The sequence below is a fragment of the Bombus pyrosoma genome, linkage group LG5, assembly GCF_014825855.1.
Source record: "Bombus pyrosoma isolate SC7728 linkage group LG5, ASM1482585v1, whole genome shotgun sequence".
NCBI classification, from domain to species: domain Eukaryota; kingdom Metazoa; phylum Arthropoda; class Insecta; order Hymenoptera; family Apidae; genus Bombus; species Bombus pyrosoma.
Window position 1 is genome coordinate 9,860,335 of NC_057774.1, and position 14,271 is coordinate 9,874,605.

At 42.4% G+C, this 14,271-nt stretch overlaps 1 protein-coding gene across 5 annotated transcripts in view; it reads right to left on the bottom strand.

Moving 5' to 3' along the window:
- Positions 1-1,650: 1,650 nt before the first annotated feature.
- The window catches only part of LOC122567954 (homeobox protein homothorax), a 499,979-nt gene continuing 487,358 nt past the window's right edge, over positions 1,651-14,271 (bottom strand). For 3 of the 5 annotated variants that reach the window (XM_043727145.1, XM_043727143.1, XM_043727141.1), the window contains 2 exons: positions 9,727-9,895; positions 1,651-8,698 (listed from right to left, as the gene is read on the bottom strand). In XM_043727145.1, the coding sequence (XP_043583080.1) occupies positions 9,729-9,895 (167 nt within the window). In that variant the 3' untranslated portion in view covers positions 1,651-8,698; positions 9,727-9,728. The remainder of the gene's footprint in view (positions 8,699-9,726; positions 9,896-14,271) is intronic. The other 2 variants (XM_043727144.1, XM_043727142.1) reach the window with 2 other exon arrangements.

Sequence of the window (14,271 nt, forward strand, 5' to 3'; positions counted from 1 at the left end):
AACCAACTTTCCGCGATAATCAACTCCCATCCGTTATCATCGCTTTTCGAAGTCACCAAAATCTCATTAAATCGGAATTTATAATTAACATCCCATGTCTTCGATATCTTATTTATATTTGGCATTACCTAATTTAACGAAAATTTATATCGGACAAGGTTTTTTTTATAAAAAGTAATTTTTCATTAAGTTTTCGCTACCTTTGCTTGTACTCAGACGCAAGACATTCCTATTTTCCTCTACCTAATTTTACGAGTATTTCGTTCTATACGTCGAAATATCGACCATAATACCAGAACTCAGCCCCGCAAAGCTACTCACGCGTTACTTCGATCCATCTCGTGCCACCCCCGCGTGCCAAATAAAACGAAAAAAGAAAAACAATCGACGCAGCGAAACGAACTGTCGCGATGGCGAGAAGAAAGGGGATGCCTGGGATCACGATTTGTCTCGTTAGAAGGTGGAAAACGTCGACGACAGAGCGCCGAGTCGGCGCTTTCCCGGCTCTGACGCCCGCCAGAAAGCATCGACGGCAGCGAAAATAATTGGTGCCTTCCCCTTGATTCTCGACACTCGCGTAACAAGGTCCATTTCCATGGAATAACCATCAGCGGTAATTGGCACCTACGGTGGATACGCGGCCCCTATCATATTTCAGAACGGGCACAGGCGAACTAGGAGGGGGTGGGGAGAGAGTGTGGATGGGGTTGGAGAGAAGGCAGGAACAGGAAACACGGTCCAGGGGATGCGACGATGCGGATCGCAAACGCGTGTTTTATACATCGACGGCACCCTTTCGTTTTTCAGTCTGACCGAGGGGGTGACCTTTGCGGATAACAAAGCGGAGCCATCGACAGCTCGCTAACGATCCTCCGTTGCGTCCACCTTGCCAGAATCCGACAACTCGTCGTGCATTCAACGTCGTTCGAACGTCATTCGAGGCACGTTGGAATCTCGTTTAGTTTGGTTCATATGTCGATTGTGTGAAACGGTGCTGACTATGGTCCGACGATCAGGGTGATCGAGAATATTCATGGTTTTCGAGGGTTGATAAGGGTGTCTATAGTTGAAATATGTAGCGTATCATGACTTACCTGGTTCGAGAGAAAGGAAGGTGAATTTTCAAAGGCTGTCGAGGTTGAATTGCCATAGAGTTGATAGAGTTGACTTGGTTTCTATAGTTTATAGTTTATATAAAGTGGAAACTTGGCTATTTTTAAAGATCGTATGAGAATTTTTGATGGATACAAGGTGAATGTTTACTTTATTTTACTGGATATGTGAACTATTTTTAATGTATAAAATTGCAGCAAAATGAAATTCACGTGATTTGAATATGAGAAAATCGGCCAAGTTCCGTAGACTTCTAGCAGACGGGATAAAAGGAACTGGAGCAACGGCTTGTCACTCGTGATAAAATGCGATGCGCGCGTGATGCTCCAACAAAATTGAAGGACGATTTCTTCCGCGCAGTACCATTCCCTCGAACATTTTTCAGAAAGAGTCTCACAAAAGAACCGATAAAAATAAGAAAAAGGAAAAAACAAGGAAAGAAAAACATATTCAAAAGCGAGGCGTACGAGCATCACACCCACGTCAACGTATTTACTCGCGAGCATTGTGAAATAAAAGACTGGACACAAGAGGGCGTACACAAGATGTAGCATTTAATGCTCACGTTTCAAAAAAACACTATACAATGGACACTCTCTAACATAGACCACCTTTGACATCGTCCTTCCTTTCATCGTCATCACGTTGCGATCCGTGAGTGTTTTGAACACAATCGATCCGGGCCAATTCACGCGATTGATCGACTCTGTTCCCTCTATGCCAGAGACGCCGTCACGCGTCTCTACGCAAGCCGGGGACGCGTGTACGCGCGTGTCCAGACACATTTTCTTGTTAACGGATGGACGCGTGTGTGCACGTAATCCCACGTATATGTTAATACTAATATTTTACATCGACAGGTATCAGTTTCCGTTTCACTGTGTTTTGTTCTGTTTCTACGCGTTTCCTTTAGTTCCGTTTCACACGCGTCTATCTCTCTCTCTTTCTCTCTCTCTCTCTTTCTCTTTCGCTCTCTGAGTTGCTCGAGAGAGAGGTGAGAATATACGTAGATCGACGCGAGGGATCAACGAACATCCTCGCCCCGGGGATTCTCGAGGGGTCGAAGGAGGAACCACCTCCCGCACGACCACACGCGTATCGTAATTTCCGCGTCGTCGCGCTATCACAATCGTGCTGAAACAACGATCGAAGAAGCGGTGTTTTTTCCCGATTTCACAAACACAGAACACAGTTCGATTCGATTAAGTTTTCTTTTTTCCATTTTTTTTTTTTTGTTCAATTTATTTACCGTTCCTCTTATTTTTGCATTTTTAAATCTTTTTTACTTAAGAGTGTCAATAGGTCGTCAATACGCAAACAGTTGAAAAAATCTGATTCCATACCGATATAATAAATTTGTAGCTTACTATACACATCATCGTCACCATCAGCATAATCATAATCATCATCATATATCATCATCAGTATCATCATTGTTGTGAATAGCATCATCATCAGCATTATTTCGTTATCATTTGATCGCTTGATGATCATAATGACGATTAGTGGCGATCTTCAGGTGGCCGACAAACCCCGCCCAACACTCGTTATCGCTGTCGTCATTATGATCATCGCCGCCAACGCCGGCAACGCGGTTACTAATATCGTCGTTCTTCCGTAATTACACGATAATTATACATTACTTTTCCTTCTTCTCCATTTTTTACATTCTCGCGTCATCTCTTTCTTGTCCATCACTTCCTCCTAGTCGCTTCATTCCATTCGCTCGTTCATTCACGTGTTCCTTTCATACACAGCATTTATTTCTTCGATCGCACCGTTGTCTCGCTACCACTCGATTTCTCTCAGACTCTTTCTCTCTCATTCTCACTCGCGTTCTCTCGTTGCCCCTATAGCCGCTCTTGTCGTCGCTCATAAAATCTTTGTTTTAAGTTTCTTTACCTTCTAACATGATTATTACTTAGATACCTTACTGTTACTTCGTATACATTTTTAAGGCGATGATTCATTCAATCGGGTGAACTCATTTAGAAAACGAACAGCCAATAAACGTCGTCCGTTCGCCGCCGTCTTCACATTCCTTTCATAAGCGCTACAACATTACGTTTTCTTCTCTTTCGTTCTTTCGTTTCCCATTTTACACGCCTATACACATCTCGCACCCCTTGTATAGGCTCTTTTCGTTAATCGTTCATGCGATCCTACTTTTATTTCCTATATATTTTTGTTTATTCCTCTTTCCCTCTCCCCCCTTTACTCCTTTCTTCGCCGCGTAACGCGTCGCCGGGCATTTCCACGAAAATATTGATCGCGTTCTCCGACCTCGGGGGCGGTGTGTCAGCGAGCGGGGTAAAAAGACGGAGTCGTTTCGTACGCGAGTCCACCATGGACGTTGCACTTTCGCAGGCTGCTACGGAAATGCGCCGACGAGCGTTCCACCGGCGTCTGTTTCATCGGGATTTTCATCGGACATCGATCTTCTTCGTGAAAAAATAATTTAATCGTCGTTGTCGTAGTCCCTAGTCGCTGGTAAATCGGGACATTTACCGTGTATCAATCTACTCGAAAGATTCGTCACAGACGAAAACGACGGCCCAATGTTGCTAATTTACATTCTCGTTTTATAATTTCATCCGTTTGGAAATTTTGTTTCATTTTACTTGATAAAACGATTTTGATAAAGCTCTAGCTAAAGATTCCCATTGAAATTTCTCGTATGCGCGACGACGAATCGACGCGGAATCGGGAACGACCGACGGAGCGATCATTAACAAAATTAAACAATATATCGTCCAACAAATAGAATTCGTAAAAACACTTCGCTCCGTAGACGATCGTGCTCGATCACGCATCATTTCGTCGACCATCATCCGCGTTCGTCTCCATGATTGTCTCGTATTTGATAATCGATTATGTATTATACGATTGTTCACCGGACGTCGCGAGATCGTCCCCTCTAGCATCGACAAGATCCAATTCGGATGAAAACGAAAATATTCCACGTCTACGGGAGCGACGCTGCTTATTCTCAGTAAAATGGTATAAAGTCTCGGTCCCCGTGTCGTAAAAAGCTCTTACGAAAAATATCGCGAGAATTTGCATCGAAATGTTAAAAAACACGTCGTAGCCGCGGGACGATTTCGAACGCGCGAGATTCTACTATTTTCGCGTTTTCTCGTATACGATGTATCCAGGTAACCAGGTCGTCGAGAAATTTCAACCGGGAAAACGTGGTGCTAACGCGTTTTCATGTTTCTGCTTCTCTCTTTTCAGTTTTTTATACATTTCTTTTTTTAGTTTTCGTATTTTTCGTTTCAAGTGACAGATTCGAATTGTCGAAATTTGGAAAAAAATTCGCAGACGAAGGATCGCACGATCGATTGTCGCATTCGTGAAGAGGAGCTGCTACGCACGCGTGCTCGCGCTCACCGATCGGAAAATCGGTCGCGATGGATCTCGACGAGTGTCGGGAATTTCACCAATTAACCAGGACCTATAACTGACTTCTCTCGCACCTGAGTCTTTCGGTATACGTAGGTTATCATTTTTTTTTTTTTTTTTCTTTCAGTATACTAATACGCCGCTCGACCGTGGCTAGAAAAAAATCGAGCGTCGTTTCGCGTTATCGTTCCGTAGAAGATTGATTTTTCTCGCGAATACAATTTGAAAGATCGCATTTTGAGATCGAACAGGGGTAACGAGAAACGACAGCATCGATTTTCTCGTGAACGTCACGACTCGCGGCAAGAGCAGTGTGTTTACATTAAAATTTTTATACAAGAATTGCGTGTATGCGGGCGTATTGAAAATATCGATAAAATTTGTCTCGTATGCTCTGTGTTTCTTTCGTTCGTTCGCATCTTCTTTCTCCCAAGCCTCTCTCACAGTCTTCCTTCTCCTTACCTTCGTCCCGTTTCTCCTGTTATCCGTCGCTAATCGAGCGATTCACTCGATTATCGAAAGATACCTAGCACGAGCTATTTCGAACTTTACGCTATTCATCCTTCCACGCGTTGATTTATAATCGACGTTTAATTTAATGAAATTTTTAACTCTTTCTCTCTAATTCATGTTCTCTCTGCTTTATCCTTACATCACAAAAATTCGCTTCGCTTGCGTATACTCTTTGCGCGTGTCGCTTCTTTCTTTCCCCCTTTCTTCGATTCTTTTCTACGTTTCTTGTCCACCGGATAAAATTAAACGTTGGATCAACGTTTGGAAAGTTATTCGTAACGAAATAAAAATTGTTCGCTAAAGAAATTTTCAGCATCGTAACTGCGTCAATTAGTTTGTTAAAAAAATTCTACGAACGACGGGGTAAGTAATTTCTAAAAGGAAAACGGTACGGGAAGGACGAGGAAAGTGTCGAGAACCGTGTCGAGATCGAAGTGGCCCATCTTATAGTTGCGATTTTATTCGACGATCTGTTTCGAGACAGTTCCAAGGCTCGTTCCATCCAATATACACAGCGATTACAGTCTCACGAGCTGCATTCGTTTCGAGAATCCAATGGAATTTCGATAGATCCTGAATACCGATCAATAGCTTCGCAGGAAATTTCATCTCGTTCTCAAACTTATTCTTGGATATGGAAAAAATTTCGACGAAACTGCTGCCAATTTTGGATCGTTGAAAATACTCGAAATTTCATTGACCTTCGATGTTTCTCTTTGCCCGAGGCACAATGCGGTGTCGTTGGATTACTCGAGAATTTCACTGCGATGTCGTAGGAAGTCTTCCTAGAAACTTTTCCACTGACACAGAAATTAAATCGATGGGCGGGTTTTCTCCTCTTTGAAAGCAAACTAGGAGGAATACGTCTTATAGGGCCAATTCGTTCTGTTTCGAGGCATAGGTGCATAAAAAAGGGCATGGCATTCGTCTCGATTACAATCTTTAATAGTACTGAATGAAATAAATAGTATCTTCTTTAAGCTCTTGATATTTATTCCATATATATATATATGGATCCAAAAAGTGACTAATTGAAGAAAGGAAGGATTACAAACCAAGAGAAGACGAGAACGAAAGAAACCAACCAATGTGTACCAATACGATGCTCCTCGTTGTCGCACGTGTTTCCCGATTCAACCTCCACTGTTCGCCGAGGATCTCACTGGTCCACAGATTCTCCGTTTATTACCGAGCCCTTTCACCTCCCCGCGGTGCGGCTAGAGGAAAAGAAAACGGCAGGAAAAGAAAGGAGCGGAAAGACGAGAGCGAGAGAATTCTGCGCGGTCGCGAACATCTCTCGTAAAGCCTTGCCAATCTTGGATTTTCCTTTGCCCTCCTCCCTTCCCATGCTCGCCGCGGTTCAATTAACTATTTATATATATACACAATATATTATATTAATTAAACTTGCAGATCGTCTGTAGTTCGCCTGTTTTTAGATTCTCGCGAGTTCCTTTTCTTTCGTAATTATCCTTACGGTGCGGGGAGACGGGGCTTGGGTAATAACGCTCATTTTACGCGCGCCTGTGTCTACGTGTTTTCCTCTGTATCGCTGTATATGTTATATTTGTGTGTGTGTGTGTGTGTGTGTGTGTGTGTTTACGCGTGTGTATCGTTTTCTATACGTGTGGAGTCGGACAGGTCGGGGAGGAGAGATCTGACTGTGTCACCGAGTTGTAGAACGATGAAGAATCGCCTGATCCTCTCGCAGGTATCTATATTTTTGTGTATATATGTGTATAAGTATATACATATATATATTTATTTATATTTATATATATATACCTTTCTCCATATATATAAATATATATAATCCCTCACCAACTGTCGCTTGCGTATACTATTCTCCTTTCTCGCGTTCGCACATTTTCCCGCACCATCCTCACGTCTGTTTCGGTGTACTTTATCCGCTTTTGCCACCCGTTTCTTTGCTTTTTTTTTACCTATTCTTCTTGTTTCCCCGCTTCTTTCCTTTTTTTTTAATTCTTTCGACGCGTCTCCTCGGTCCAGTACGCACATCGAACACGGCACAACACACACGAGAATAATTATCGTCCCAAAAGTCCAATTAAAACGCTTGCTTGTATATATATATTACAATCGGGGGTGGAGGGGGGCGCACATGTTACTTCAGTGTGTGTGTCTGTTATGTATATATTTATATTATATGATAACTCCTTCCTTTAATTAGTAAATTCATTTATAATTAATAACTGTACAAATTTCAATGTCACCTATATATATATGCAAGTGAATGTGATCGACGCTCGAGTCCGGCACACGCGTCGATTTCATTCTTCTGTCCTAAAAGTTTCTCTTTTGTTCTGCCGCGTCCTTTCCTTTCGTTCGTTTATGTTTCTCTATTCTTAAATTTGTTCCATTCTGTTCCTCACGTTGCCTATATTCTTTATCCTCGCATCCTTTTTCATTATCGGATTCGCATTTACGTTTTGATCGCGGGTGCATTCGTTTGTTAAACGTTCGTTAAACGTTCGAACCGACTATTTCTCAATTTTCCCCGCACTTATCTTCCTCTCATTTCGTTTCCTAGTAGGCTTCCGAAACGCCACCCACCACGTATCTAAAATTCTTTTCCCTATATATATTTATTTATACACTCATATATATATATATATATATATACACATGAATGCGCATCTGCGCGCGCGCGCGCGTTTGTGTGTATATATATACATATATATATATATATATACCATTCGATCATATTGAATTCCATTCTGCGTAGTTTCGTGCCTCCAGAACTACCGAATTTTCCGTTTCGTCGCCTCTCTCCGCACGTGCATATCTATCTATTAATTAAATCGGATCTGAGTTCGCGAGTACCGGGTTTGCCTTAGTTCTCCAACCCCCTCTACCACTTTCGTTACTTGCATTTTTCTACCTTTTTATTTATCCCGCTTCTCTTACCACTCATTCTTAATGTACACATGCCCGCTAGAAATTGCCTATATCACTCTGTTCGAGGTTACCTCGTTCGTAGCCCCCAATGTTCTCTCTATATAATCGTTAATTAATAATAGCTCGATCGCGACCGTATTAAAATTTAACATTTAAATTCTTCGATCACTACAATATTACACCGCGACATTTGTACACAGAACAATCACATGAATTTCCATCGTATTACGCGGCTCCTCGTACTCTCGTCCCTTCAAGCCGCGCGTCTCTCGTCATTTGTTTTCTTTTCTCTTTCTCTCCAGTCATCTTGCTTCCGGTTCCACGCGTTCCACACGTCCCGTGTCGGCCCTTCTCCGCCAACGGAGCCTTTCTCTGCTTTGGCGAACGAACCCGCCATCCTTTGACTCCCTTTCTTTCTTTCTCCTGTTCTTCGCGAGTTTCTTTTGCCCCGCTTCGATACTCGATTTCCGAGCCACAACCGGACCGATGGCTGTTTTTCCGCTTCCACCGTCCGCATCGTGTGCTCCTGGCTCGAACAGCCGGCACCACGAGCCTCGACGTGCGACGCTGCCGAGAAATATCTCTCCGCTTCCGCGTCGATCACGCCCCGGAGGCGACGAATCGTTCCTCGTTGCCCCCATGCACCTTGCTCTAAACGCCAACCGGAGCACGCTGCGCTTCCGTCACGCTGCTACGTTTCCCATTCCGCAAGAACCGTCGTTCCATCGCCTACCTTCATTTGCGACTACTGCTGCAATGTGACAAATCATATTCTATTAATAAAACCGTTCGTTTTCTACTTGCCCCGAGGACGATGGAAAAAAGCGTTCTTCCTCGCTTTGTATATGCAATTTACAAAGCTTCAGCGATTGTTTGACTACCGACTTGATTGTTATATCCGCAAGTTTTCAAGACTGACCGAACGGTAATTTGAAATAGTACGAGAATCTATGATTTGTACGAGTCTTCTGGTCGTACTTGGTGGAAAAGAGACGATAAGGCCGTGAAATTTGTTAGGAGGTAGAATCGATGTGCTTCCAGGGGCGAAGTACTTTGAGATTGTTGAGAGACACGAGAGCCTAGTTTCAACTGTACGATATGTTTATTTCTTTTAAAAATAAGAACGCGTATTTTTAATGCAGACGTAAATTACTTTTTGTCAATAAATGTTCTCACACGCGCTTGAAAAATGGTACAATTTTTATTGGAATTATTATTGAACGGGAGATATCGCGAACTTTAATAGCATTCAATCTTGATGAAATATTGGAAGTAGTACAGTTTCGATGAGAGACTTTTACCGTTTCAAGCTTTCAAGAATTTCTTCGCAACCAGTCTGTTTCTATATAGCCACTTAATACTTTAATTTCTTCAATCCTGATTCAGAGTCACGAAATCAAAAAATGATACCGAACAAAAGCAGTCGCATAATATAAAAAGACAAGCAAAGTCGAAGAAATTGAAAAATCCTTTCACGAGTTAAGAGATCCATTCACACGACCTCGCAACATCATTTCCACCAGTAATACCAAGAAATACTTGCAATTTCCCAATGATAAGAACGATGTTTCGTGTATTTCATCAAATTCAACCCTTTATCCGGGTTTTCATCAACGTTTACCAATTTAACCGTCCGTTCGATCTTCGTTTCCTGCTATCAATCTTTCCATCGTCATCGACCTCGTCACCGACTCGATTATCAAATCAACGATGGCCGCCGGTGTCGTGTTCGACGTCGCACGTACAACACGGAACCGGCCGAACTACTTTCCCACGTACCTTTATAAGTGATGTCCATAGTACTCTGGCGGGTAATGGTACTGATTGTGGAAGGTGGGATCACCGGGCGGCCGGTGCATCATGCTCGCCGCCTGTCCGTCCATCATGTAACCCATCGTCGCGTCCGGACTGTACGCCCCGCTCGGGCCTGCGGACAATGGCGGAAACACTACACGTTACTACGGTTAGATCACTGTCCTGTAATTGGCGAGGGGATATTGGAAAAGCTTGTTGGATCCCTTGAAACCGTCATTCGCTTGCCGTTTTCTTCCCTGCGGTAAATCCAATGACGTTTTCGTGAATTTAAAAATGCGATCCAACGAGCTGTGTATCGTTCTCAGTCAATGTCACGTGCTTGCTCTTCTGTTTCTTTTTTTTCTTTTTTTTAAGTTTGGGGATAATAGGGGATTAGCAGTTGATGCGATACATTAGATATCGAAGGGAAGAATCAAAGATACTAGGACTCTCGTAATCTCGAAGATATAATATCATTTCTTTTATTTTAACGTGTGGCTAGAATTCTCTACTCTATTTTAATCTCTCATTCATTGGAGTAGTTTCACCTTTGCAGAGTGCCACCTTTGAATTCTCTTTTATATACGCTGCTTCTAAATGATTAATTCTAAACCCCGATAACTACTCCGAATCGCTAGACGCCTTGCCATAAATTATCGTATGCTGCAAGTTTTCCACGCAACAAAATCTTCATTTTGTGATAATCTACATTTAAACTGCTATACAGTATACAGAAGGTCTATGGCAAGGTTCACTCAAACTTAATTAATTTCCCATTTTTATTAAAAAAAAAAAAAAAACTGCGATAATTTGCTTAAGAACTGAAACGGTAATGAACATTCGTGACATCGACTACGTCGACGCGTTCATGTCACCTGAGAAAATTCATCATCCCTGTTCGAAAGATAGGGAACATCCAAAGTGGTGGATTCTCCTCGAGAATATCAATATATTCATCTATCTAAAACAAGATCCACCCCCCACGCAACCCTGATACCGGGAAAGAGGTACGGACCGGAAACGCACGCGACGTCAGCAATTCACTCAGGACTCGACATCGGGGGATTCAATCTTCGTCTTCGTATATCGAAACGGTCGACGCGACGACAGCACCTCTCTCTTTTCGTAAGCGGTAATGGAGCAGGAATCCACGGGAGGCTCCCCTAGTTTTAATGTCGGTATCTTAATGTATATTGCCGCGATAAATCAAGGCCACTGATTGCGTCCTACCCTCGGGCAGCAATACGCGGTGAGACGAAGAGCAAATGGGACGAGAGGAAGAAAGACAGCGGTGGCGGCGTCATCTCGAAATCTCGTAACGGAGGCCGGCCATTGTCGAACACTCTTCTAAGCCTTTCTTATGCCAAATCTGGTCGGGCTATCTCCCAGGGAACGATATTGCTCGTGTATGGTGGTTTATTGCCTGTCGAATACGAGCTCGTTTTGCCAGATCCTTTGTGCGGGTCAGGCTGTTGCGTTAAGTCTTGGTTTCTTGGTAAAATACTACAGCCAATGCGAATAATTGTTCCACGTGTTGATAAATAGCGATGGTATATATATATATAGAGAGAGAGAGAGGAAGTGTGTTGGGTGCTGGAGATTGCGATAATCTGGATGGATAGCTGTATGCGAAAGTAATTTCGAATAACTCGTGATTTATCTCAAGGGGAATTATTTCATCTTCGCTGACGAGTATTGTAATTTGAAAGTTCGGTATTTAGAACGATAAAATTAACAGATTTTGCAACGCGCCATGTTTATTGCGTGTACGGAGCGTTCTTTGAGATACTTTGATTTTTCTTTAGGTCAGATTCGCTTAATTACAGTGACATGGATAGTTATTCCCTTTCGAAGAATAAAGCGTTACGTTTACTCAATCTGTAGCTTCGATTTTTCAATAAGGCTCGCTAGACAATAATTATGTCCGATTTTTCAGCATTTTTGCGTTTTATACGGTACAGTAGTTAATAACAAATGTCCGCTTAAGTAGATACTGAAAAAAATTGTAAGAAAAGAGGCTAATATCCTTAAACGCAATCGCAAGATTTTTGCCGGAAATTCTCTTACAGCAAGGAAAATAATTTTCATACAAATTTCGCAACTGATAATTAATCAAATAAATGCGATATTTATCTCTGTACCATTCAAGGTACAGACAATTCTAGGACGTGACGCGCTGCAAGCAGACTCCTCGCGATTTGCTTCACGGCCGTACCGTAAATCACAATTATCGCGAGTGTTTCTTTGCCTCGCCACTCTCTATCCATCCCACGACTCTTCCGTTTTCCCGGACGCGTGTTTTTCTGCCGCGAATTCCATACTCCGCCAGATTCGTTCGCTCTACCCCACGGAGGAACTCAAAGAATCGCAGATTGACGAGGGAGCACCGACGATGGCACGCAAATAATTTCATCGTAACCTCAATTCCCTCTCCGTTTCTTTATCGAAATAAAGAACCAAAATACCATTGGATGAACCAGCATACCATTTCCTGCTGGAAATTGCCATTAAGTTGCTGTTAAGTGCGACGAAGATGTTGAAGAAGCAATTTATTATATTAAAATAAGTTTGTCATTTACTATATTGAAATAAATTTGTTCGCTTCTTGATAATATATGCACTTCAAGAAATATTATGCAAATACGTTAGCTATACTAAATCAAAGTAGTGGAAAGGTTTAGACAGATGGTCAGAATTTTAAGTAACTGGTAGAATGCAATTTAATTTGCTTGAGATAGATGACTTGTAGGATCACCTACCGAGCACTTACTGACACCCCGTTCATTTAATTTGAAATTGTTTTGAAACGTAGAAAAATCTTTTCCATAACGAATCAGTAAAGCGATCAGTAACGATCTCCTTTCGTATATATATATGTATATATTTGAGAAGATAAAAAGTAGGAATAATACCTAATATATTGCACAAATAAATGTCATATATAAGCTCTCGCCACCCTCTTTCAAAACCATCCTTCATTACTCAATTAATTTTAATTTAATTCCCTAGATTGAATAGAAATTAGGTACAGTATTCTGAACCAATTTACATCCTTTCTTCAAAGATTCCAGCACAGATAACAAAATCATGGTGTCCGATAGATCCTATAGATTCAAGCAACTTTACAGTAACACCAACCAAACGCATTCCCAGTAAACGCACACCCTTTCCACCTCTTCTTCGTCTTGGCTCGACGCGAACGTAACATTCGACTCGCGACTGATTTCGCGAGGAATAATCGAGAGAAGGGACTCTGCGAGTGCGCTTAACGATGCAATTTGCACGCGGAGAAAAAGACAAGAAGCTGACGCGCACAGTGGCGTATTCCTCGAGTGTGCGATTTCTTCGAACGCCTCCCGCGCGGCCGATTCCTTAATTTCCCATACTGTGGCCGGTCCTGGACGTCCTGGGACGCCCCGCTGCGTTATAGCGCGGTTTAATCACACTACAAGCGTGCGTCCCTCGTTAGTGGAATATCGTGGCGGCTATAACGCGAGATTACATTCCATGACAGCCTTCGTGGGCAACGCGAAAGACGCTCAAAGGAATCGTTCTCGGACCCTCTTGTTTCATCGGGCTCGTGATAATCGTTCCATGCACCCGTGATTGGTGGAAAACGGCTCTTACCGATCCTTTTCGCCGCGGGATCGCACACGGGGAAACGAATCGAACGTTTGTTCGCTCGTCTCCTGTCGGATGCTGCAATCTCAGCTTGTAATTCTCGTTTTTCTCCTCGTTGTTCGAGCAGGATGAGGCGTAAGAGGCTGTAAAACGATCGGTATGCTCGTATGACTTGTCTCGGGCGGATGATTATGATCCAAGTTTTTGTTGAAAGTTGCAGTCTCGTAATGGTAGTCGATAAGGACTTCATATGGGAACGTGATTTTAAACTCGCGATGGTTCAGAATGATATTGAAATAGGGATCCGTTACTTCGAAATAGAGTCATTGTCATTGCGTAAAAGCCATAAACGATTGCGATAGGAACCATTTTTATAGACTAACCGTGATATTGAAATATTTGTACGAAACCGAGGAAACTCTCTCGATAGTGTAAATAACGATGTTACTGATTCAAAGTCCAACCGATACATTATAAAAGATAGAAAGGAATACAGCGATCGTATAACGATAAAGTCAGAGGAATTTCAGTATAAGTTATATACAAAAACGATCAGATGCAAAATGATGCAAAGAAACGAACTAACACTATGGTATATATTGTCACCATGAAATACAATTACGATATTCCACAGCGTCCAGTTCTATCCTAAATAACTTACATTCTCGGACACTCTGTATAACTCACTATTTTGGCGTATCGTAGCTGAAATGACGAAGCCCACAAAACCACGCTATCGACCATTATCGAATGAAGAACAAAAGGATCGATGGTATCTCCAGGTCGTCAGATTCCAGAGTATCTCGAACGCTTTCGTACCTTTCACCGTGCTTTAATACACGAAGACGAACTATCGGAGGATATGATCGCCGTCTTAATGGCACTTCTTACAACGCCTTTGAGTCTCGT